The 24,280-nt window shown below is 33.1% G+C and overlaps 3 protein-coding genes across 7 annotated transcripts; 1 reads left to right on the top strand and 2 right to left on the bottom strand.

Moving 5' to 3' along the window:
* Positions 1–249: 249 nt before the first annotated feature.
* LOC114415370 (glucan endo-1,3-beta-glucosidase-like) lies at positions 250–2,350 on the bottom strand. Its single transcript, XM_028380017.1, has 2 exons — positions 2,045–2,350; positions 250–1,292 (listed from the first exon to the last, which is right to left on the bottom strand). The coding sequence occupies exons 1-2, from the start codon at positions 2,115–2,117 to the stop codon at positions 343–345; spliced, it is 1,023 nt and encodes a 340-aa protein (XP_028235818.1). The 5' UTR covers positions 2,118–2,350; the 3' UTR covers positions 250–342.
* A 4,277-nt stretch (positions 2,351–6,627) lies between these two features.
* LOC114415369 (transmembrane protein 50 homolog) lies at positions 6,628–9,394 on the bottom strand. Of its 2 annotated transcripts, XM_028380016.1 has the most exons (5): positions 9,168–9,394; positions 8,996–9,083; positions 7,705–7,857; positions 7,000–7,073; positions 6,628–6,839 (listed from the first exon to the last, which is right to left on the bottom strand). In XM_028380016.1, exons 1-4 carry the CDS (start codon positions 9,298–9,300, stop codon positions 7,040–7,042), a joined length of 408 nt encoding a protein of 135 aa, XP_028235817.1. In that variant the 5' UTR covers positions 9,301–9,394; the 3' UTR covers positions 6,628–6,839; positions 7,000–7,039. The 2 variants fall into 2 exon arrangements, with proteins under 2 accessions (XP_028235817.1, XP_028235816.1); XM_028380015.1 differs by having other exon boundaries at positions 6,633–7,073.
* Positions 9,395–11,678: 2,284 nt separating this feature from the next.
* LOC114415367 lies at positions 11,679–22,650 on the top strand. 4 transcript variants are annotated; one of them, XM_028380013.1, is made up of 20 exons: positions 11,679–13,249; positions 15,691–15,776; positions 15,979–16,350; positions 16,466–16,549; positions 16,649–17,032; positions 17,211–17,250; positions 17,540–17,657; positions 17,803–17,894; positions 18,162–18,410; positions 18,546–18,787; positions 18,859–19,089; positions 19,171–19,383; positions 19,484–19,537; positions 19,659–19,724; positions 19,835–19,975; positions 20,059–20,112; positions 21,025–21,084; positions 21,221–21,258; positions 21,347–21,748; positions 21,891–22,650. In XM_028380013.1, the coding sequence occupies exons 1-20, from the start codon at positions 11,950–11,952 to the stop codon at positions 21,922–21,924; spliced, it is 4,260 nt and encodes a 1,419-aa protein (XP_028235814.1). In that variant the 5' UTR covers positions 11,679–11,949; the 3' UTR covers positions 21,925–22,650. The 4 variants fall into 4 exon arrangements, with proteins under 4 accessions (XP_028235814.1, XP_028235815.1, XP_028235813.1 ...); XM_028380014.1 differs by lacking the exon at positions 21,221–21,258 and having other exon boundaries at positions 11,680–13,249; positions 15,979–16,060; positions 16,202–16,350; XM_028380012.1 differs by lacking the exon at positions 21,221–21,258 and having other exon boundaries at positions 11,680–13,249; positions 18,165–18,410.
* Positions 22,651–24,280: the final 1,630 nt, after the last annotated feature.

Here is a 24,280-nt window from a genome sequence, read left to right as displayed (position 1 = left end):
TAATGAAAGTTAGAGACAGTTTATACCTAAGACCAACTTATATACATAAGTTTAGGCGGAAAAATTAGTTAAACAACATCATGTGTGAGTCTCATAGGGGTCATGTACGTGTTTCGTTATATCCACTTTTTGGTTGTGATTTCCTATAGTAGTCGGTCCACCTGGACAGAGTGGGCGGTGAGACATCTTTATCAAAGTGGGTTATTAGGATACTACTCCAGAAGAGAAATATTGTTCCAATAAGCAAGCTAAATTAAGATATAATATATTTCATTATATAAATTTAGATAAAAGGTTGGACATGACTAACAAATCAGCATGACATAATGCATTGAACCCAAATTAAAACAACGGATACACTGGTTTCTTATTGGGATAGAAGACTCCAAAGTTGTGCTCAATTCCAGCTTGCTTAAGATCTTCATTGAACATTTCAAAAATGAACACATTCAAACTCTGGTCTGGCCTCCTTGGTGTCCCTTTTCCTCCTCTCACATGCTGCACCAAGTTTTTGTTGTAAGCTTGAGAATTCAATTTGCTTGTGTAAGGCTCATAACCCGCACTAGGCCAACCAGTTTCAGACACAACAAGTGTTAGGTTCGACACACCAATCTTCTCAAAAGCAGCATGATAAGCATCAAGCATGGCATCAAACAGATTGTAGTACTTGTAACTCCCATCAGTGACCACAGGGCTTGTTGACTTAAAGAGTGCATAGTCAAGAGAAACATGTTGTGGGTCAGAGGAATATGCAAGGTAAGGGTACGAGTTGATCATCATGGGTGAACCATGTTGCAACAAAATTGTTGCAATCTGTTTGATAATGTTGGTTGTTTCATTGGTGAATGTTCCAGCTGAAGGTGGATAAGAAGATGCTAAGACAGTACCTTTAAGAACTGCAGATACCTTAATGTCTTTGTGTATGCCAGCATTGGTGAGTGCATTGATCATATTTTGAATACCCTTTGCAACGTAGGCTGCTATAGGCCCTGGTGTCACCTCGTTACCTATGATTATGTACCGAAAATTAACGTCCTTTATGTATGGAATGACATTGGTTTGGACCCATGTGTTGGCTGCGTTTTGGTCCTGTGCTATGGTTTGTACGTCTTCATCTTTTGTGCCAATGACAAGCACCAAAGGTTTACCTCGAAGGGCTTCAAGAATGTCATGCCTTGGCTCAAAGATTCTGATGAATTTGATATGATATTTCTCGTAGAGTTCCACAATTTCTTTTGGGGAAGGAAGGTTGTCTCCAGTTAAGCCAAGATTCACACCGATTGATTGAGCACCTACAATACAATTAATGAATATATATAGCACAAAATAAAAGTAAGGATGACATTTTTTTTTGAACGCCATAGTGTCGTAACAAAGTGTGTTTTGGTTTTAACTTCTAAGGTTTTACAACTTTAAATGCACTCATACGGAAATGAAAAATAAATAGTGTGTTTGATTTATGGTTGAGTGAACTAAAACATTATTCATTTGACATATTTTTCCGTTCAACAGTTTTGATACTTGCGCTGCCAACAAACCAAACACACATATATGTACCTTGCTGGATTGGATTCAACTAGCATTTGAGCATTTTGATCAGCAAAACAAACACATTTTCCCCCAAGAATGTGAGAAATACAAATAATTAATGTGTCTCTTGTGAGAAAATATAATTTTTGCACTAAATTATAATATAAATGATAATACATAATAAATTTGTTAATTTTTAAAATAATTATCTAAAAAAAATAAATAATATATCAATATGATAAGTTTGTAAGCGTTCATCCGACTACATTCTAACTTTATTTCCTCTTGTATGATGTAAATTTTGTTCGTTTTAAATAAAAAGGATTAATTTTGTACCATGAAACCTAATTTGAATGGATTATGTATGTATATATTAATCTAACCATAAAAATTCACATTAAAACAAACAAGGCTATTTTTATCCCAAAAAAAAGTGCAAGGAAGTATTTTTCAAGCAAACTGGAGTATAGTAAACTGAAATCAACACAGACAGATAATTGTTTGTGGAACTTACTTGTAAGGGGAAACTGTTGAATTAGTAGAATCGTTGTCATAACGAACAGCGCTAAACCGACATTGGAGTCCATGTTGTTGTTTACGTATATACTGACTTAGAGATTATAAATTGGGGAAGGTTTTGTGAACAACTCTCTTGCTGTAAACACCGAGAGGGAAATAGGAACAGAAAAAAGATAAGTGATTGATAATTGAAATGAATACTCGCATAAATTAATTTAGTGATGATCTCTGGTTCGCATTTATAAAATCTTCACTCTTTTATAGACTGCTTGAGAATGTAAGATACTGGTATTTCTAAACAAATATATATAAAAAAAAAGATATATCGATAGTATAAATGAAGTGGGGCATTTAGTTCAAAAGATTAATTGTGGTGGTATTCGGGAAAACAATGTACTACGTAATTCTTTTAAGAAAATAAATTTTCCCTAATCAAATGGATTTACTTTCGATTGCTTTCCTTTTTTATCATACAAATGGATTTCTTTCCTTTTGTTTCAGAAGTTTGAAAGTGGGAAAAAGTTTGACAATAATTAAAAATAAACAGAAATGGTCAAATTAATAGTAGGTAGAAAAATATACCTCTGTAGATTCATAACAAAATGACAAATTCTTTAATAAATTAAAATAAAAGGATTTAGCTAGCTTTGATTTTTTTACCACATTTTCATATGAGTGACAATTCAGTTCTTTTATCCATTAATTATCTAATCCACCTATTTATAAATCTAACCAGCTGTCTTCCAAAAAAAAAAAATCTAACCAGCTCATCTAATTATAAAAATAAAAATTAATAGATTGGTTGAATTGAATTAACATTTGTGATTAAATTGATGATAAACCATCTAACATGTTTTGTAATTCATTCGATCAAGTAGTCCAAAGTTTATTGGTTAGACGCAAGTGTTTAAGATATAACTCGGGAACTCAATGACAGTATGATGGTTCGATGCAAGAATGTGTATAAGTATTGAATTTTATTTCATAAAAATATTTTTTTTAAATATTCATAAAAATAGTTAATGAACGGATTAGATTATTTTTGTTTCCTTTGTTATAGATAAATATAAAGTATTCACTAATTTTATCGATAATAAATTTTTACAATAAAATTTAACAAATCATTTTTAAGTGAGTCTTCTCTCTTTTAATTATGTTGTTTAACACTGTTGGAATTATCGAGTTGAATTCATAATTTTTTGTCAGATTTATCTTCCGGTCAAACTTCAAATTAATTAGGATTCATATTTCTTGATGATTATTTTTTAAATAATTTATGGATGTATTAAAAAAATTAAATACTCATAAAGTAATTAATGATTTATCTTCTACGAATTTATTATACTTTAATTCCATATTTATTTAATCCGTTATGTTACATTATTCATTTATTTCCCAAGAGTTAAAGGAGGAGAAAAACTGGCATGGGTTACAAGTGGACAGAAACGATGACAATACCTTTTTTTTTTAACGAAAAAACGTTGACAATACCTGAGTGTGTATAAATAATTAAATATTGAAGTTTATTGGTTAAAGACATGTGTTTAAGAGATGAGTCATCATTTGGTATAAAAAAAAAAAAGAGAGGAGTGATCAACTCTATGATGGTTCAATACAAGAATTTGTATAAATATTGAAGTTTATTTTATAAAAAGTCTTTTAAAAAAATATTCATTGAAAATTGTTAATGAATGAGTTAGAAGATTTTTTATTAAATCATTTACCGAAGTATTGAACTTTTTAAATGCTCGTAAGTAGATTAATTGATTAATTATTTCATAAGATTGAGAGTAAGAGAAAATCTGGCATGGGTTACAAGTAATAGAAACGGTCACTGTAACAAGAAAAAAAAAATCTTTAAGATCTATAACAAGATGACAAATTTGTATAAACAAATTAGAGCAATTTTAACGTTAACGAACGGTAGCAACGAAACGTTATTTGTATAAAAATTTAGAGAAATGTTATTTGTATGATAATTCATTCCGCAAATTTTACTCAAAAATGAGATGTAGTGAATGATAGAGAAAGAAAGATATATACAAATAATATTGTTACTCAAAATTTTGTATGAATAATACAACTCCAAAAATAAAATTGTAATTTCAAAATCAATATATTAAATTTAATCAGCTACTTAAAAGATTTATAATAACTTACCACATATCACGTAAATCAAAATCATATAAATTAAATAAAAAAATATATAAGTCTACAACATTGTAGTATAGAATACTATTTTATGAGAAATTGATATTAAATATTTAAAAAAACTAAATTAAAATATAATATAACCTTAAATTTCTAAAAGATTCATTAAACATATCAAGTCCTAATATTTTAATTATTGTTAATTTTCTTCATAATTATTATCATCATCATCGTCATAACAGTCGTTGCTGCCATCACTATCATTGTCATGATTGTCATCAGTGCCACCATCACTATCCAACGACGATAGTGGTAGTAGCAATGATGATGACGGTAGTGACAATTGATAATGTTGACGGTGATAGTGACAATCATGGTCATGGAGGTGACAATGACAATGACGACGAAGATAATAACAACAGAGGTGGTGGTGATTGTGATGATGGTAATGGCGGCAACGATTATGGTAATGGTTGCAGCGATGACCATGGTAGTAGTAGTAGCACAATCATGATGATGATGGATTAATTGAGATATTTTAGAGAATGATAAATGAGATCTTTATAAATTTGTTGTTTGTTTAATCTTTTAGAGATTTGATGATATATTAATTTTTAATTTGAAATTTTAAATATTTTAATTTCAATCGTTTGATGATTGGTATTCTAATAGGAGTCACACTATATATATATATATATATATATATATATATAAATAAAATTTAATATATCATCAAATCTTTAAAAGATTAACCAAACAACAAATAAATTTTTGAAAATATAAATTATCACTCCCTAAAATATGTCAATTAACACATTACCATCATGATTATCGCTGTCATCATCATAATCGTCATCACAATCATCATCAACCACCACCACCATTGTCGTCAATCGTCACTACCTTTTCTATCACGACCTTCATCGTTGTTATAATTGTCACCACCATGATTGTCATCGTCACCACCTTGTCAACCGTCTTAATAATCATAATTATTAGTTAATAATTTTCTATAGGACCAAAATCGTCAATTTATAATACTAGGAGACCAAATATTACAATTAAAAATTAAGATAACCAAAATTATAAATTTGAAAAACTAAGTTACCAAAATTATAATTTAGCCGTCATATTTATTATAATTTGTATATAGAATTCTAATGGTAGAAATTTTTTATTATATTTAGATATCATATTTAAAGCAACTGACCTACTAAAGTTGGCCTAGTGTGAAAAAGTTTAGGTATGTATGAGTTTGATTTTGATTGTCATCATTGTACACTTAAAAAAAAGTATAATTGACCCTCAAAATTTTGTTAAAAGTAAAATTTAATTTTAACTTGAAAATAATAAGAATAGTATACTTTCTGCTTCAAACATTTGAAATAATATTTTTTAAAAAATAGGAAACATTTAGAAAATAAAAATAAAAATAGAGTGACCTTAAAAGATTATTGAAAATTATGGTTGTATACTTTTTTGAAGGTGTATCCATCTTGAGTGGAAAGAGAAGTAGGAAGGAGAGGGGGGGAAATATGAGACGAAATAGAAATTATGATGAAAAAGAAAGAAATGAAAAGAAAAAGAAAATGGAAGGGGTTATAAGAAATAAAATTACGTGTAATTTTTTTGGGGTACATAAATTGAATGATAGACTATCACATAAATTGTCTTTATACTACTTTTATTTCTTGGGTTTGATGCTTGATATAGGTACTGCGCATAAGTTTATCCTTTTTTTTCCCTTACAGTTTATCCACAATACTAACGTAACTGTAAATAGGTGCGAACCAATAATTGCAGCTGCACTTCAAGAATAGCAACTAAACTCCTAGTTTGAATTCCAAACATAGTAGTGAGTCAAGAAATAGCTACTACTGGGTGAGTTAGCACATTTTCCGGTGGGATTCAATATGAAAACGTGTTTGAAGAATGCAATATCCTCTGCTAACGTACAAGTGGAGCTCATGCATAGAGAATTGGTGCTTGCAAATCTATGATCATGATCAAGAAAGAATGTTGAGACTAATTTTATAGATATGGGCCATGGCTATACATAGTGCATTAAGCAGAACATGAATTAACATAAGATCCACAAAATGTCAGGCTGTTGCTACGCGCACCCACCACAATTGCTAGTACACCCAGCAAACTAGAGCAATTCCCATTTACCCTTCCATAAAACTGATACAGATTGGATAATCCGTAAACCTCTTACGGATTGGACAATCCGTATGAAGCTTACGGATTGCGCAATCTGTTTTGCCCTTCCATAAAACTGGTGTGGAAAGTCCATGCATACTCAGTATCAAACTGAGTATGCATGAGCTTTCAATACCCTCATTTAGCACTTTAGCTGGAATTTTAATTTTTTTGCTCGGGCTTTGGCCCCTTCCTTTTATGTATTTTTTTCAAAGAAGAAAAAGCAACTGTTAAGCGAATAATGTTATTTACACAAACTTTCGTACATAACCAATCTGAATTCTCGAGTAAGTTTTTCTAGTCAAAAACATAGATGCAGTCAACAGAGTTATTCTCAGTTATAACCATAAAGGGTTTCCTTTCCTGTATGCTGTGAGTTCAAACTACTGAGAAAACGAGGGGTGGGGGGAATCTTCATAGATGTCAACACCAAGCGACTGAAATTGGTAATAGATCTTGATCAACTATACGAAACAAGAGAGATAAATCTACCCAGAGGCTCAAGATTGTTAGCACAATTTACATTTACTGATTTACATGAAGCCAGCGACTTAACATCACATAAAACAAACAAGACAATACATGGGTGGGCATAACCTGGTATAGTTTGAAGCTCCGAGTCATATCTTGGTGCAACTTATTCAGGATGAGAAGTCCAATATACCAGTCCACTGTATGCAATGAATTCGAATTAGAATATGAGTAATGAACAAGAAATAAAAAGTGAGGTTATTCGTACTACAAAGAATCTAGACTATTTTCAAAATTGAAATAAACATAAAAATTGGTCCTTTTCAATCTTTAACAGATGGAATCGGGAGGGAGACACAATTATGCTTTCAAATTTCAATTTCAGAAAAGCACCTTGATAGGAGGTATACTAGGTTGCGTTTTCAAGCAGTTCTTTGGGGGAAATTGTTTAAAATCAGGACTTTAGAAATTGGTACGATAATGATATTGTGTATTTGTGTTATCCTAAATAGACAATTGAAATAAAAGTTAGGTTCACATTTCCAATGAAATCTGAAATGCCTATCTGTTTGACAATCATTTTGAAAGAGCTTTCTAAATATCCACTTTTGTGAACATTTCTTTAACATTTTCAGTTTTTATGGTTTTGAGGTTTTCAACACATAATTTATTCAATTATTACAAAAACAAGGTACTTTGTATCACAACTGGGGGCAACAAGAAATTCTCAGACAGTGATAAATAACTTTATGTGATAGCATCGGTTTTCAAGAGAAGCAAGAGGGATGAAGAGGGCATAAATGAATCAGAAACTGTTCAAACACCACCTACCTGATCAAGACAAAAACACACTGCAAAACACCTGCAACTCCAGTCCAAACTGAAGGGGCAGATTTATCAAGTGAATCTTGGATCAGTAGGCCAGCTGATCCAGCTAAAGAAACAAAGGATACAACATATGCAATGAAGAGCCACAGCTTCAGTCTGTCAAAAAGAGCAAGTGATTAAAATAAATTCCCAAAACAATAAAGAGGAAGTGAATCTTATCACTTGAGGACTTAAGCTAATGGGAATAAAAAATAATACAACCATCACAAGTTACTTTGTCTAGTTAACTTGATGCAAGGTGCAACAAGCATCAATGACATAGACATACTTCATTTTTATCCATTCTTGCATGTTTACATTCCTCTATCAGATACAATAGTGATGCCTGAGGCACATAATTTTTTATAACATGTCTGCTTATCTGCTTTGTAGTGGCAAATGGTTTTGTTATTGTTGTTGTTGTTGTTCATTATCTGCTTGCACAGCCTAAGTCAGTAACATGATTACCATATATCTCCTCACAATTCAACATTGGCACTTCAAAATTTAAATTGAGTGTGTATTAGGTGACACAAGACTGCATTGTGTTTCTATTCTCATTGATAGCAGTATGGAGGAAGGGTAACAATGACAAACATGTGTTGCCACTAAAAGCATTTAATTAGTGATCAGTATGTTGAGAGAAAAATAGCATCTTCGAAGTAATGAACATAGCAAATAAAAACACAAAGAACCATATAAATAATTCAGTAACGTTCAAAGACCAAGCATACTACTACTCAATTATTCTTTGAATTTAATAATTTGGACACATACATGCACAAACACACTCCAGACATACAAGTACATTAACATCAACATTTCTTGCAAAATTATTCAAAAAATTACTTGATACCTCAGGAAACATAAATTCACTGCAAAAGAAATATAGTTCATAGAGACAGAAATAGAGAGTATGTTGAGCAAACCCAGTATCTGGCGAATGATCACATTATTCACATTCCTTTGTTTCTAACTAACTTATAACAAGTTCAAGACTCATGTAAAGTGAACTAACTTAAAAAATACCACTCCAGTCACTAACGCTCCACGATCATGTCCAACCTTAAGAAAACCTATACCTTACGAGACATTAACGTGATGAATCGTCAATCTAGAATTTCTTCCAATATATGACCAAGGAAGTAAACCCTACCGATGGTTGATTAATTAAGAGCTTCGAAAATCGAATGGTTGATTTTAATTCGAAATAAATTAAAGGTAGATAACAGAAAAAAGGCAATTAATTAAGTACCTCCACTCGCCTTCGTCATATGGAGAATAATCGATGTCTTCTTTTCTAACGCAATTGAACATCAAAGCCGCAAAAGATGCGAAAATTCCTTTAATCAAAAAGCAAAATCGATTAATATAAACCCTAATAAAACTAAAAAAGAGAAAGATGAAATGAGAAATTGAGCAATCACCGGGAAGGTAGTGAAGGAAGGGAACGGTGACCAAGCTGCAGACGACGGCGTCAAGCCAGATCCACCATCCGGCGCCGAAGACAGCGCCGGCGACGCCGGGGCCGAAAATTGCCCATAACTCCAGTAAGTCCATCTTCTTCCCTTCTGCTGTTCTGTCACACCTAATCAACAACACTGTTTAGTTTTTATATGCAATTATTATGCATTGGCCATTTCACTAACACGTTCGATTACATGAGGATATAAAGGGAAAAGAAGAGTATCAGTAACATATAATTCTGATACTATTTACAAGACCAAGTTTAGAACGATTGTAATTTTTTTTTATAAGATTCCATTTATATTATTTTTTATTAATTATTTTTAGGCTACAAATATTTTTTATTAAAAAAAATAATGAATTAAAAAATAATTAAAAAAGAGAGATAAATATTCGTGATAAGAATAATTTAAAAAAAATAATGAATTTAAGGTAAATTTATTACTATTAACTAAATTAATCATTTTTTTATTTTAATAAATTAAATAATTGAATCTTATAAAATGAATAATTATTTCATATTTCATATACTTAAATTAAAGAGTTCAATAATTATACATTAATTATAATATATATATATATATATATATTTATATTGTTATTTAATCATAAATTATCTTTATATCCTTATTTTTTGTTATTTGTATGAATATATATTTATATTCATGTGATTTTTAGAATAAAATTATAAGAATCTATCTATAATTTTAAGATTTTAAATTTAATGTGAAAAATTAAAACAAACTTTTGAATGGAATTTTAGTTTTTGTCATTTAATTAAATATAAACTAATTGCTTAAGAGAATAAAATTTGATTAGATAAAAAAAGTATCTAAGAAAGCAAAGAATACACAATTAAAGTTAAAATGTAAGAAGTAACAAGATTCTCCATTTGTGTTCCCTTCAAATGTGAGAAAGTTTAATAAATATGAGAATATAACATATACACGCATGTTGGGTTGGGTTTATCATATGCATGATTCTCCATCTGTGATCCTTCCAATGAAACATTCGCACAACACAAAAGTTAGAGTAGTTGAGTAAGCAAACGAGGAGGAACTTGCTAAGAACTTAAAAAAAAAAAAAGGTTGTAGGGAATAATTTCATAAACGGAACTTTAGGGGATGACTTCAAAAAGTGCCTGGGAAATTTTTCCATGGATGGAGAACAATGGACGATTCAAAAGAAGTTAGGACAGTATAATCCAAATTGTGTACGATTGTGAAATGTTATTAGACATATTTAGCATGAATGTGAAACACAAAGTTATCTTACTAACATGAGATGATGTTCATTTAATCAAACATTATGCCATAACCAGATTTAGCGTAATTACGATATGATTCATTTAAAATATCTCGACATTCCTCTAGAATTTCATGTTCGTTTTTTCTACAATATACTATATATCATAACAAAATTATATTTAATAAACACGTTTTTTTTTTCATCTTTAACACATTTTTCAAAACGTAACTACTAATTTATTTTTTTAAAGTTTTCTTCTCAATTTCTTTTTTGAAAATTGATTTACAGAATAGTTTCAAAAACTAAAAAAACAAAATATAATCAAACAGGACTTTCACTCTCTCAATTAAATATTTTCAATATTTTTTTTCTCCAGATATGTATTTCGTAAACAATTTATGTAACTATTCAAATATTTTTTCTCTTGAGCACAAAAAAACTACACTATTTAATTTTTATTTTTATATATTTTTTTTATCTTTTTTCATTTTTAAAAATTATTAATATATAGTTATAAATAGCTTAATACTACCATTTAAATTATTCATTACAAATATGAAATATAAGTTTTATATCTAATGTTATATCATAAATAAGAAAACATACTTAAGGAGTTGAATTCTCTTTTTTTTTTTTTTGCTGAAACTTATTCTCTTATCTCTTAATTAGACTTTTTAATATTATCTATCTTTTTTTACAACAATATTATCTATCTTTTTTGTCATCCATTTCAAGTCACTTTTTTTCACTTGTATGTTTGATCTTCTTAATTGCATTTCTCTATTATTTTAATCTTTAAAGGTATTTGCAAAAAATATGTAATTTAGAAACTGAAGTGTTATTTCAAAGATATTTATTTATATTTTTAAAACATTTATGTTATAAATTTTAATTATATAGAATAAAAAGATATTTGTATAATATAAAAATTAAAATCTGATTTTTAATCCTATGTAATAAAAAAAGATAAACATTTTGTTTTATGTATTATTGTTTTATGTGTGCTCAATCTCGACGAAGATTACCAATAACGTGATGAGAAAAAAAAAATGTATTATTGTTTGAGTCAGTTCAGTCTTATATATCTGATTGACACAGTAGGTAACCGGTGAGATGCACATTTATATTTTTTAGAGAATCATGTGAGTCAATTTGTGACCTACGATACCCTATTATAAAAATATCTATGACTAATAGAGCATAAAACGCTAATTTATTCCTTTTTTAAATTTTTTTATTCTCTCTCATTTCACTCTTGCCCTGCCCTTGGAGAGAACTGCACGAAACGAAGTCTAAAAAAACGGATCCCAATCGATAACTGAACCCTAACCCTAGAAAACGGGGCTTATCCTCTTCTTCCCCTTTGCGTTCGTTCATTCGCTCTGAAATCGAATAAATTGCGATAGGCTTTGTCGTTTTACCTTTCTCTGGTGCGCGCGTGATAGGGTTATTAGGTTGCGTCGTTACGCTAGGGTTTGGATTTTATATGATGGAATGCTCTGCTTCTTGTGTACTTTGTTGTTGCCGGTGATGACCGGGGGCCGATGTCACCCGTGGGAGGGTATGGCGGAGGGAGGTGATGCCGCCGCCGTGGAGAGACGGTGCGAGGTTAATTTTCCGGCGGAAATCCCTCGCGACTCTGCTGTTTGCAAAATTGACTACTTGTCCCAGGCTAGGAAATCGCTTGCGGAGCGTTCGCCTTTCGATGTTGCTGAAGAAACGTCGACTTCCGCGGCTGCGGTTACTCTGCCCAGTGGCTTGGCTGTTTTGCTGAACCGGCAGGGTGATAACAGGAGGCGTCCCAAGAAGTCTCATTCTGGCGCAAATAAGAGGAAATCGTCGAATAGGGCGAACCAGAAGAAGCCGGAGGACTCTAACATTTGGATTGAGACGGAGCAGTACTTTAGGGACTTGACCGTGGCTGATATTGACACCTTGTTTGAGGCCTCTCGCATTTCTAGTTTAATGTCTCAGAACTGTTTCACCATCCCGTGTCTGGGAAATGCTCCTAGGTACAATGCAGTTACTAGTAATAGGGGGAATGGAATGGAGCCTGTTCCAAGATTCAATGAAGTAGTTTGTAGTGAGGATGGAAAAAAGGGTGAGGATGAAAACAAGGGTGGTGAAGTGGTGGAAAATGAGGATGAATTGTTGGTAATTGAGGCAATTGATGATGTTACTGTTGAACAAGTTCCTCCTCAGGATGACAAGAGTGAGGACATTTCTGATTCTTCAGTTAGTTTAGAGTGGTTTTTAGGTTGTAGGAATAAGGTTTCTTTGACTTCTGAGCGCCCTACCAAGAAAAGGAGGCTTTTGGGTGTTGAAGCTGGTTTGGAGAAAGTTTCAATGACTTGTCCTTGTGATGAGGGCCAACTGTTTTGCCATTATTGTGGTAGGGGAGACACCAGCAGAGATTCCAATAGGTTAATTGTCTGTGCTTCTTGTAAAGTGGTAGTTCACCGAAAGTGCTATGGTGTGTATGATGATGATGTAGATGGGACTTGGATGTGTTCCTGGTGCAAGCAAAAGGTTGATGTTGATGAATCGTCGAATCCTTGTGTTCTTTGCCCAAAGAAGGGTGGCGCATTAAAGCCAGTTAATAGCAGCGCAGAAGGTGCGGGGTTGGTCCCATTTGTGCACTTGTTTTGCTCTCTGTGGATGCCTGAGGTTTATATAGATGATCTGAAGAAGATGGAACCTGTTATGAATGTGGGAGAAATCAAGGAAACCCGAAAGAAACTAATGTGTAGTGTTTGCAAAGCAAAGTGTGGTGCATGTGTTCGATGTAGCCATGGTATGTTTCATTGCTTTACTGTACTATGCATTTTTCATTTCTTAGGCCAGTATTGCATTGTTTTTGAAACTATGGCTGAATGTGTGTCTATTAGACTTTCTGATTTTTTGGCTTTGCACTCCAATGTTTTGAAGTCACATAATTTGGTATTTGTCTGTTGCTCTTTGATTTGTATGCTGGTAATTCCATGGCTGGGTTTCTTCGTGTATTAAATTAAGTGTAGTGTAAATGAGCTCAATTTACTCTCATCATTGTACAGTTTCTCTATTTTATAGATTAGTTATCAACTTATCAAGGTGCAGACCATACATTTTAATATCTTTGCAGTACATCTGCACGAAATTGTGCTCCACAATGGTATATTCTCATACTGATCAAGTAATAAAAAAAAGCTAAGAATTTTGAAATTCAAAATGCTGATTAAAATTGATGAACATCAACTATTCAGTCTGATATGAATGGTTATTTTTAAAATATTGATTTGGTTCCACATTAGAGTCTTATTATATGGCATGCCTTTTCAAGAGTACAAGTGTCTGGGGATTTATTCATGTTCTTTGTCTTCTTGAAAAACATACTATGTATTTAATTCTGTGCTTCTTGTTTTATTTTGTTCTATAATGTCACTGGCCCCTGAAAAATTGTTAAATTTAGTTGAAACATGATATTCTTTCCATTTCTCTCAACACAGGTTTATACATTTCATTCTTAAACTGCCTATCCTAATCCTTCTTTTTGAATATTTCATATTCTCAGTAGTATCTGACTTGGACAATTGACTTGTTGATTGTGCCTATTCTGTAATTGAAATATGCTACGTAAGATTTTGAAATCACTTTTGTGTAGTTGATTTTTTTTTTCATGGCTCAAGAAAATTGTTATTAATGATTAATGTGAGTAGTATTTAAATAGGTCCATGTTCTTCTTCATGTCTTATGCACACTTTTCTTTGTTCATGTTTTCCACTTCAATGTGATTTCAGGAGAAACTGAAGACTGAAATGTGATGTTTTCTTGGGGATGTACATGCTAGTTGCCAATGTCTGTTAACTTTGGATTATTAAGAATCTTTTGCTGTTTCTCTTTTAATTACCCAGCATGCTTAATTGGGGTAGAGATTTGAGCAGGGGTGGGGGACTCTGCTTCTGGTGATATTCAATTGACTTTTCTGTTTATGAATATGAAATTGGCTCTTGGTCTACTTTTTAAGCTAGATTGGAAATTAGATGTTTCTGAAATTGCTTTTCTTCCCTGGTAGTTTCTAGTTCTGTTTCTTGTTTCTGTCGTGCATATGTTTTGGTGCATTTCAGATCATTTTTTAAGCAGATAAGAACGCGTTTGTCATATTGTCAAGTATGTGTTTCCCCTTGCCATATTCTTGTTGGCAGTGAACCTTGGGTCCAAAAGCCCAGCTTTCCTCCTTTATAGGAAGGTTGAATGTGGGCATTACAGAATTTGTAGTGCATCTGCTCTAACAAAAAAATAAGATAATGAGTTTCTCTATTTAAAAAAACATCTTCAGCAGCTTCAAGTTTTTTGCCAACCTGATTATACTTTGGCTTGTTATTCTGTGGCAAGATAGAGCATTGGTTGTCTTGTTATTTGCTGGTGAGAAAGAGTTCAATTGCTGTTCAGCTTTGATTTTGAATAGATACAAGTCTCAATCTCTGCTTTTGTGACAGCAAACTCATATAAAATCAACTACGCAATATATAAACCATGGGAGCCCACTAGTGTTGTTCTTGAAAGCTAGTTGATCAGGCCTTTAAAATGACTACATTAACTGCTGCAGACTAGTGTTTCATAAGTTGATGTTTTGATCTATTGCAATATAGGATATGGGATTCAGTCTTGTAAACATAGTATTCTCTGAACTGGGAACATGAATTTGCAGCTTTTCACTTTTTCTTAATGTTTATTTTTAAGTGTCGTGAATGATCCATGTTTGGGATTTTGACAGTTTTTCATTTGTTGTCGAGGGTCGAACACAATACTTCTCCTTTTCCTAGGTTTGAGACCGGCTACGAGACCATAGGTGTGGGAGCATGATTTTTAGCTGAGTGAAAAGGGATATAGGCAGACCAAGAAGAATATTGGAGGGAGTTATTAATAGGGATTTTATTGTGAATAATATTTTGAGAAAGTGGTCTTTAATTCAGCCCAATGGTGCCATGCTATCCACGTAGCTCAACCTTACTTTGTGGGATAAGACTTTGTTGTTGTTGCTTTTAAGTGTCATGTTCAATTAAGGTTTTGTGGTACTGCCATACCTTGTGTGATGTGCTGCTGCTACTGTTTCTCAAATCTCAATAGTAGACATTTCAATTGATATGCTCCTTTTGATCATGTATTAGTTGTAGTTGTAAGTTTGTATTCTTAACTATATTACACTCCTCAAATTCTTGTAACTTGCAAGTCATGTCTTCTATGTGGTATTTTCAGGAAGCTGCAGAGCTTCTTTCCATCCTTTATGTGCAAGGGAAGCTAGACATAGGATGGAGGTTTGGGCAAAGTATGGTAACAATAATGTGAGTAATCTGTATGTTTCTGGGCAAAGTCACTTCCCTTTCCAAGAATCCAGAAAGAACGTAAAAAAAAAGAAGTTAAACAAGATGTTGAATATTAATGTCGGAATAGTTTCTAATTTGCCAATGACCCCTGTTTTTTAAGTCACAAGTGTTTCAACTGTAGTGCTATTGGAGTTGATTGTTATGTGTCATGCTTTGTCAGGTTGAGTTGCGGGCTTTTTGCTTGAAGCACTCAGATCTACCAGAAAATAGAAGCATCTTGCCATTGAAAGGCTCTATCGCAGGTACGAATGATATTTCAGAAGCCAATGGCTTTCCAGTGGCATTGCCAGTGAGTGGTGAACAGAGCTTGAAAGATTGCAGGAATGGAGGATTAGCCTCTGATAGTAGTCCTGACAAACTGAACCATAATGATGAACTGCCAGATGGAGGACTATCTGATTGCAGGTTAAGTGCTCATGACGACATGTTGGGATGTGGTGCTGTGCCCCAACAAGATGTTGGAGTGGTAGGGAGAGCCAATGAGAATGTTGATGCATCTGACTCTCTCAGTTTTGCACTTGTTTTGAAGAAGGTATTCTGCATTATAAGTATATCCATACGTGTATTTGTTTTGGATAAAACTGTAATTTTCTAAACAATTGATCTTATCCTCTGCTTGTTTTAAATTGGCATTCACTCTTTGGCAGTTGATTGATCGAGGAAAAGTTGATGTAAAAGACGTAGCATTGGAAATTGGCATTTCACCAGATACATTAACTGCAAATACCAATGTAATGCTTAAAATTTGTCATGTACACTTTGTGGAAAAATGATTATTCTTAGCATAATATTTGTTTCTTAGTCTTATATCCCAAACTTAATCCTTGCAGGAAGCTTATATGGCCCCTGATGTCCAACACAAAATAGTCAATTGGCTAAAAGCCCATGTATATACTAATGCATTTCAGAAGGGTTTAAAAGTTAAATTCAAACCAGCCAATGCATCCAAAAACGACAGTGAAGCCATAGATGGTTCTGACACTTTACCAATATCAGATTCGGGTTTGTTGGATCCTGTTGCTGTTAAGTCAGTTCCGCCCAGGAGAAGAACCACCAGTAACATTAGGATTTTGAAGGATAACAAAGTGATATGTTCATCTGAGGGGGTTATTGGTGAGAATGGGATGCCGGTGGACATGTGCAGAGTAGGTCAGTCTGACTGTGACAATCCAACCAATTATAATGAAGCATCCATTCCCAATGCAACTGAAATGGTAATTTTATTTCTGAAATTTATTTTCCAAATACTTTTGGCAACCAAGTTGCTCAATAAAATTTAGTTTGTCTTTACGTTACAGTTTTGAGTGCTTTCCTTTTGCATCTGCTCCACAGAAACCAGAATTGGAAAAAAAAAAAACATCATTTTGTTTAACTTTATTTTATTTCATGCAGAACTTAACCAAGTCTGAGGATATTTTTCATGAAGTTCAAGGTATGGCTTTAAATTTTTCCCTTTCTTTTTAAGAATTCAATAGTTACTAGTATATGGGCATTTCTTTTGAAAATCCCTTCCCCCTTCTATTCTTTCTCTTTTAAAAGAAAGAGCATGGTTTTTGTTTGGTGAAAAGTTTAATTTTTAAGGATTTTGATATGTTTTTGCCTGTAAATATGTGTGAGCTACTTCTATAAGTACTTATGGAATTTTTTATTCCTATATTGAGTTGATGTGTTTTTTCTCTTCCTATTTAGTGTTTTTAAAAGTGTGTAGCTTCATTTTGCAGGCAATGCTTCTGGATGTGTTTCAGCAGGCAACTCTACTGCTTGTTTGCAAAATGCTTCTGTGCTTTCTGATCACTGTCTTGTTCATTCTGCTTCAGAACCACCTGATTTTGGTTTCATGTGAGCTTTTCAAAGTGGATATTTTTGTTATTTGTAGCATGTACTGCTTTCTGTCTCTCATTATGTGTTAGTAGACATCCTTTGATATGACTTACATAGGTTGGTATTCTCCTTTAAAACCAAGTTTCATTTATTTGATATGCAGAAAGAAGGATGCAATCTCTAGTTACATTCATCCATACATCAACAAGAAATTGCTGCAGATTCGTGATGGGGTGCCCTTGGAGGACATTATATGTAAGATAGATTTGAATATTTTTAAGAGATGTTTGGTATGGTCGTTCTAATTTCCGGAGTATGTATAACCTGTTTATATAATATTTGGGTATAAGTTATGCTAAAAAACCCAATTCTCAGAATATATCAAAACCAATGTTGGGATGGTATTATGCCTAAATATAAATTAATAGTTTTTTATGTGTTTGGAAAATTAGAATGACCACATAAGGGATCCTTAGTGTTTTCTTATATGTTCTTTGAAATAGGCTAATAAATTCCTCTTAGCAGGTTCAAGTGATGAGGGAAATTCTTCTTTGGTTGAATCCTTTCGGGCTAGTGCCTGCTCAAGCAGCCAAAATCAGAATTTAACTCGCGTTGATATTTCAAAGCCTGATGAAGTAAATATGGAGCAGTTGGTTAGGGCTAGAAAAATGGGACTTTTGGAATTTTCTCCACAAGATGAATTGGAGGGGGAACTTGTTTATTTTCAGCATAGATTATTGCAGAATGCAGTTGCAAAAAAGAGGCATATTGGTGTGTCCTCATTCTTTCCTAATTTCTCATCGCACTTGTTTTTTAAAAATTAATTTGAAGTTGCTAATATTGTTTCTTGTATCCCACATTCAAAATTTGAGCCATCATTAACTGTTCTTGATTTTGTAATCACAGATAACTTAATCTACAGTGTTGCCAAGAGTTTGCCACACGAGATTGATAAGGCACATCAACAAAGATGGGATGATGTTATTGTTAATCAATATCTGCGTGATCTTAGAGAGGCAAAAAAGCAAGGCAGAAAAGAAAGAAAGCACAAAGAAGCACAGGCAGTGTTGGCTGCTGCAACTGCTGCTGCGGCAGCATCTACTAGGGCTCTCCGGAAAGACACCTTAGATGAATCAATGCAACAAGAGGTTAGATGCTTTATTTTCTCTCTCTAATAATTAGCTAATTATATTGACAACAGAATATGACCTTTTTCCAGAATTTGTTAAAATTGGATACTCTAAATGGAAGAACCGGTGCTTGTTCTCAGCCGATGTCTCGAGCCAAAGAGACACTTTCAAGAGTAGCTGTGACAAGAACTTCGTCAGAGAAATATTCGGATTTTTGCATGCCAACCTCCGATTTGTCTAAGGAGCATTGTAAATCATGCGATATTTGCAGACGATCAGAGTTTATTTTAAACCCTATCCTAGTCTGCTCTGGTTGCAAGGTTTCAGGACTCAGCTCTTGTCTCTTTCCATGTTTTTGTTTTTCTGATCTATGTTCCATAGTAATTGTTTTCCTATTGCAGGTTTCGGTGCACTTGGATTGCTACCGTAGTGTGAAAGAAACAACAGGTCCATGGTACTGTGAGTTATGTGAAGATTTGTCATCTAGAAGCTCCGGGGCATCTGCTATCAATTTCTGGGAGAAGCCTGTTGCAGAATGTGCTCTCTGTGGTGGTACTACTGGTGCTTTTAGGAAGTCTTCTAATGGTCAATGGGTTCATGCCTTCTGTGCTGAGGTTAATTATTCTACTTTGATTACTGTGGGATTGTTCTTTCTTCCTTTGAAACATAAGTTTGGCTAAGTGTTAACTTCCTTGTATTTGCAATATGTACCAGTGGGTTTTTGAGTCTACATTCAAAAGAGGACAAATAAATGCTGTTGAAGGAATGGTATGTACATTGGTGAAACGGAATTCCTTATTTCGGTTCCAACCTCCTTGCTCTTGCGTGTCTACTTTGATGCATTTAATTGTCTTTTCTAACACCTATCTGTTACATTGTTGAATGCCAGGAAACTTTGCCAAAAGGAGTTGACATTTGTTGCATCTGCCACCACAAGCATGGTGTATGCATGAAGGTAATTTAAACATCAAAAATGATTTTTCTTCTCTACCCCTTAGTTCAATCAGCAAGCTTTTGGATTTAACATTTCTGATTGACAAGTTAATGTTTAAATGGTGAATGCAGTGTTGCTATGGCCATTGTCAGACCACATTCCATCCATCCTGTGCTAGAAGTGCTGGTTTGTACATGAATGTGAGGACTACTGGTGGCAAGGCTCAACACAAAGCTTACTGTGAAAAACATAGTTTGGAGCAGAAGGCAAAGGTTTGATTTGGTCTGTTGTAATAAAATTTCCTTTGTTTGTCTACCATGATGGTATCTTTAGTTTGTGGTCCTCATTTGTTCAGGCTGAAACTCAAAAACATGGAATTGAAGAGTTAAAAAGTATCAGGCAAATTAGGGTGAGACACTTCCCATATTTTAACCCACTTCCTCATTTTTTGCATGGCTTGATAATAGAATACACTTTCTTTGGAATTTGGAATGTTTTATTTGTAGACTTTGCTTAAAATATCGAGCTGTCTAAATTCTGTTTGATAAAGATTTTGGGTTGGTTTTAATTTTGGATTGGTTGGTCAGCCAAAATATGATGTAATGGTGTGGTGGTGTCATTTTCTGCATATTTTAATCTTGAGTTAAACCAAGTAATGAGATTGTTGAGTCTCCTTGGTGAGGGAATTGAAAATTTTATGGGGTTGGAAATATCTTTTCAAACTATTGTTGTGGGCATAGGATACAGTGGCATAGTTTTGTAACAAATGACAAGCTGGTTGAGCATGAAAGTGCTTGGCATTAAAGAAATAATAGACTGGAGAACATAATTTTTTTTTAAATTTCCACTCTAAAATTTTAACTTTTTGATGTAGAGTCTTCAGATATAGCATTAGGTCACTCCATGGTTCAGCACAACTGAAATGATTAGTAACCACCTCTAACTACTTAAATGTTTTCTTTTACACTTTAATGGGGCCTCTCCCTTATTAAGGCTATATGTTTTGATATCTAGTAGTGAATAGAATGAATTAATATTATCGTACAATTGTTTTTTTTTTTATGGAACAAACTAAAGTTGTATTTTTTTGGTCTTTGAAGTCTGAACTTGTGTATCATTTATCTTTTTTTTAGTTAGTCATACAAAATGTTGAGAACAGTCTCACTCTTATATTAATAAGTGCTTTGTGGACAATTGTGTATTATATTAATAAGTGCATGAGATCACTTCTGTTTTGAAATCTCTGCTAGTTGTAAGTGACACTATCTCTCTTTCAAAGTTTATCAAATAAATTGATTCTTTCTGTATACTTTTGAAACAGGTTGAACTAGAGAGATTACGTCTCCTTTGTGAAAGAATTGTGAAACGTGAAAAAATAAAGGTAATGAGTTGTCATATTTCTGTGATAAGAATCTCATTGTTCTTCTAATACTCAACAAAATCAAGGCTCAAGTGGCTTGCCTCCATTCGGCACTGCATTATTGATGACATTCAATTGTGTCATTTCCACTTTCCAGAGTGATATACAGAATCTCCATGTAGCATTTTCAGTTAGGTTGTAGATTCTCATGTCTGGATTTTCATACACATTGTCCTGCATAACCATTTTGATTATTAACTTCTGGTCTTGTGGACATTTGCAGAGGGAATTGGTACTATGTTCACATGACATACTGGCCTTTAAAAGAGATCATGTTGCTAGGTCCGTGCTGGTTCGAAGCCCTTTCATCCTTCCGGATGGTAGTTCAGAATCAGCTACAACGTCCCTTAAAGGGAACACAGAGGGATACAGATCATGCAGTGAACCACTTCAAAGATCAGATGATGTTACTGTGGACAGTTCAGTTTCTGCTAAGCGCCGTGTCAGAGTCGCCATATCTATGGACACAGACTCAAAATTGGACGATGACTGCTCAACCTCTCAAAGTCGATTCAACCACAGGATTCCAGATAGATTGCAATTTTCTGGCAAGAAGGTTCCTCATAGAACTGCTGCATCACGTAATATTTCAGATGAAGGTGGATGGATATCCAAATCTAGAAATGTGAGTAATGACAAAAACTTCAATGCCCAATTTCATATTGTTCATTTTTCACTTTGAAATATCTAGTATGTGGGGTTAGTGAATTGTGGATTGAGTGGGACAAGTTCTAATGTGGTCATCAACTTATTTGTAATTATTACAGCATTCCGACAGATTCGGAAAAGAGCTTGTTATGACGTCAGATGAAGCATCTATGAAGAATTCAATGCTACCTAAAGGATATGCATATGTTCCTGCTGATTGCTTGTCAAATGAGAAGCACTCTGACGAGGACGTATATGCTAGTGAACCAGTGGAGCATGACAGGTAGAGTGTTGGATCCCAGCCTGGTTATTTATTTTTCCTTCGAGGCTGACATCCATAATATTCAATGCCGTGCTATTTTTCTTCGAGTGGGGAAGTTTTATTTGAGAATGGCAAAATGTAGAGATAGGGTTCCGGTCACTGAAATTGTTGCAGAATGTTGCTTTCTGTTCTGGCGGGGGCAAGTTTTGTTAGCATTGTTGTACATTCCTTGAGAGTAAACTGTACAGTGGATGAGCATTTCTTGCATTTGTATTAGAGGGGTATATGCATTCCGTTTTTTTGACACACTTGTGGGAAGGACTAAACGGAAGCATTCCTTGTAATCATACAAGGGAAGATCAGGGAATCACCTGTTTTTTCTGTAAAGTTGACGTGTACAGATTTTATGACAGTCGTAGTAATTCTGAAAGGGATCGTGCTCTCGACATCAGATCCACCGAGCATATAAATTATATATATTTAACTCCCACCTCATAAATTTGTATTCCTCCCTTTATACGGCATTTCTATTATGATGATTCTTGTGACTACTGAATTCCCTTGTTATAATGTAGATGTAGTTAGTGATAATTGATCCTGTTTCATTTGTTATGCAAGATCCCTTCTAGTTCTATGAACCTCCTCTACTTCTATAGCTACTTATAATTTTAGTTTCTCATATGGGATTAAAAACACACTCGAGTGTGATAATGAATAAACAATAAACCCATGATAAAAAAAATCATAACGAATAAACAATATATTACATAAAAAAAACACTAAAAAAATAAAGAATAAACAATATACTACATAATAATAAACATAATAAAAAGAGTAAATTATATTAATCACTCGGTTTTGTAAAATTATACAAACATTCGTACTTTTTAACGTTTACAGTAACCTTATAGGAGAGCACGGAGCAATGTTTTTAAAATTAAGGGGTATACAAGTAGATAATAGTCGGGGGTTGTAATTTCACAAAATTTTAATGGTTAGTTAATTTACTTTTAAAAAAATTATCACAAAATTATATAATGCTCCAATAAATAAATAAAAAATGGGCTTAAATAACACTTTTGAGAGAGAATAATAGAGAATTCAAGTCAAAGAAGTAATATTGTAGAATTGAAAATTATTAATTAATCTCAGATTAATACTTGAAATATTTTATGGGCTTCAAACAGCCCCTCTCCCAATTTTCCAAAATAAGAAATAATTATTAAATAAATAAATTTTGACAATTATTTTTTTCTTTATTTTTAACATTAATACTCTCTTAATACGGCCTAATACTTAACTCTAATTTTAGTAGAATCAAAATAATATGGACCAACAAATACTACTCACTGTGATGCCAAAACCATTTTTTCCTATCAAAGTACAAATTTTATCAATTTCATTTACAATACAAAATCCAAAATAAAACAATCCAGACACATTCTTGGGACCATTGACTTTGAAATATTACATGTGACCAACCTTCAAATTTTGGCATTACTGTTTTTTGTAAATGCAATTAATTATCTTAATGTATCCTATAAAATCTTTAAAAAAAGCAAGGTTATGGTCGCTTCGAAGCAATAAAGAAAACCCCTACATCAATTGATGATAAGGATAGGAGGATTTTGAGATCTTTGCATCAAATGAAGAAATTGGAATTTTCTAATGATAAGGATAGGAGGATTTTGAGATCTTTGCATCAAATGAAGAAATTAGAATTTTCTTTAGTGACTCAATGAATATACATAAAATTTTAGGGGTTTAATCGCAAGATGATGATCAAGACAAGCCCTAAATAAATTTGATATATTGTTTATGTAAAATTGAGTTCTCATTCAAATATTTAAACATGATGAAAATGACCTCTTCAAAATAACCTAATCGATTCTCCCTAATGGATGAGTGAAGTACTATATTTGCTTTTGTGAAGGGTTAATTTTGATAACTTTCAACTCAGTAAATGGGAGTTGAACTAATAAAAGATTAAGATCCATTGAATAACAACCACTAGAAAACATCAAATTCTCACAATCCAAAATAATACACCAGAAGTTCTAAGATCGACAACATGCTTGATTATTAAATATTAGAGCAAATACCTGGATCCATGATAACTATCCACTTTAGTGACGCAAAAGACTAGTACTAATCAAAGTCGCGAATAAGAGAAATGATGGTTTTAGGTGCTTCCTTAACCTAAACCTCTTGATTCTTTAATAGGGTCAACATAAATCATCATATGGG

This window comes from Glycine soja, chromosome 6 (assembly GCF_004193775.1).
Source record: "Glycine soja cultivar W05 chromosome 6, ASM419377v2, whole genome shotgun sequence".
In the NCBI taxonomy this organism is placed as follows: Eukaryota; Viridiplantae; Streptophyta; class Magnoliopsida; order Fabales; family Fabaceae; genus Glycine; species Glycine soja.
The sequence above is the reverse complement of the archived record's forward strand: the minus strand, read 5'-3'. Positions and strand labels throughout refer to the sequence as shown.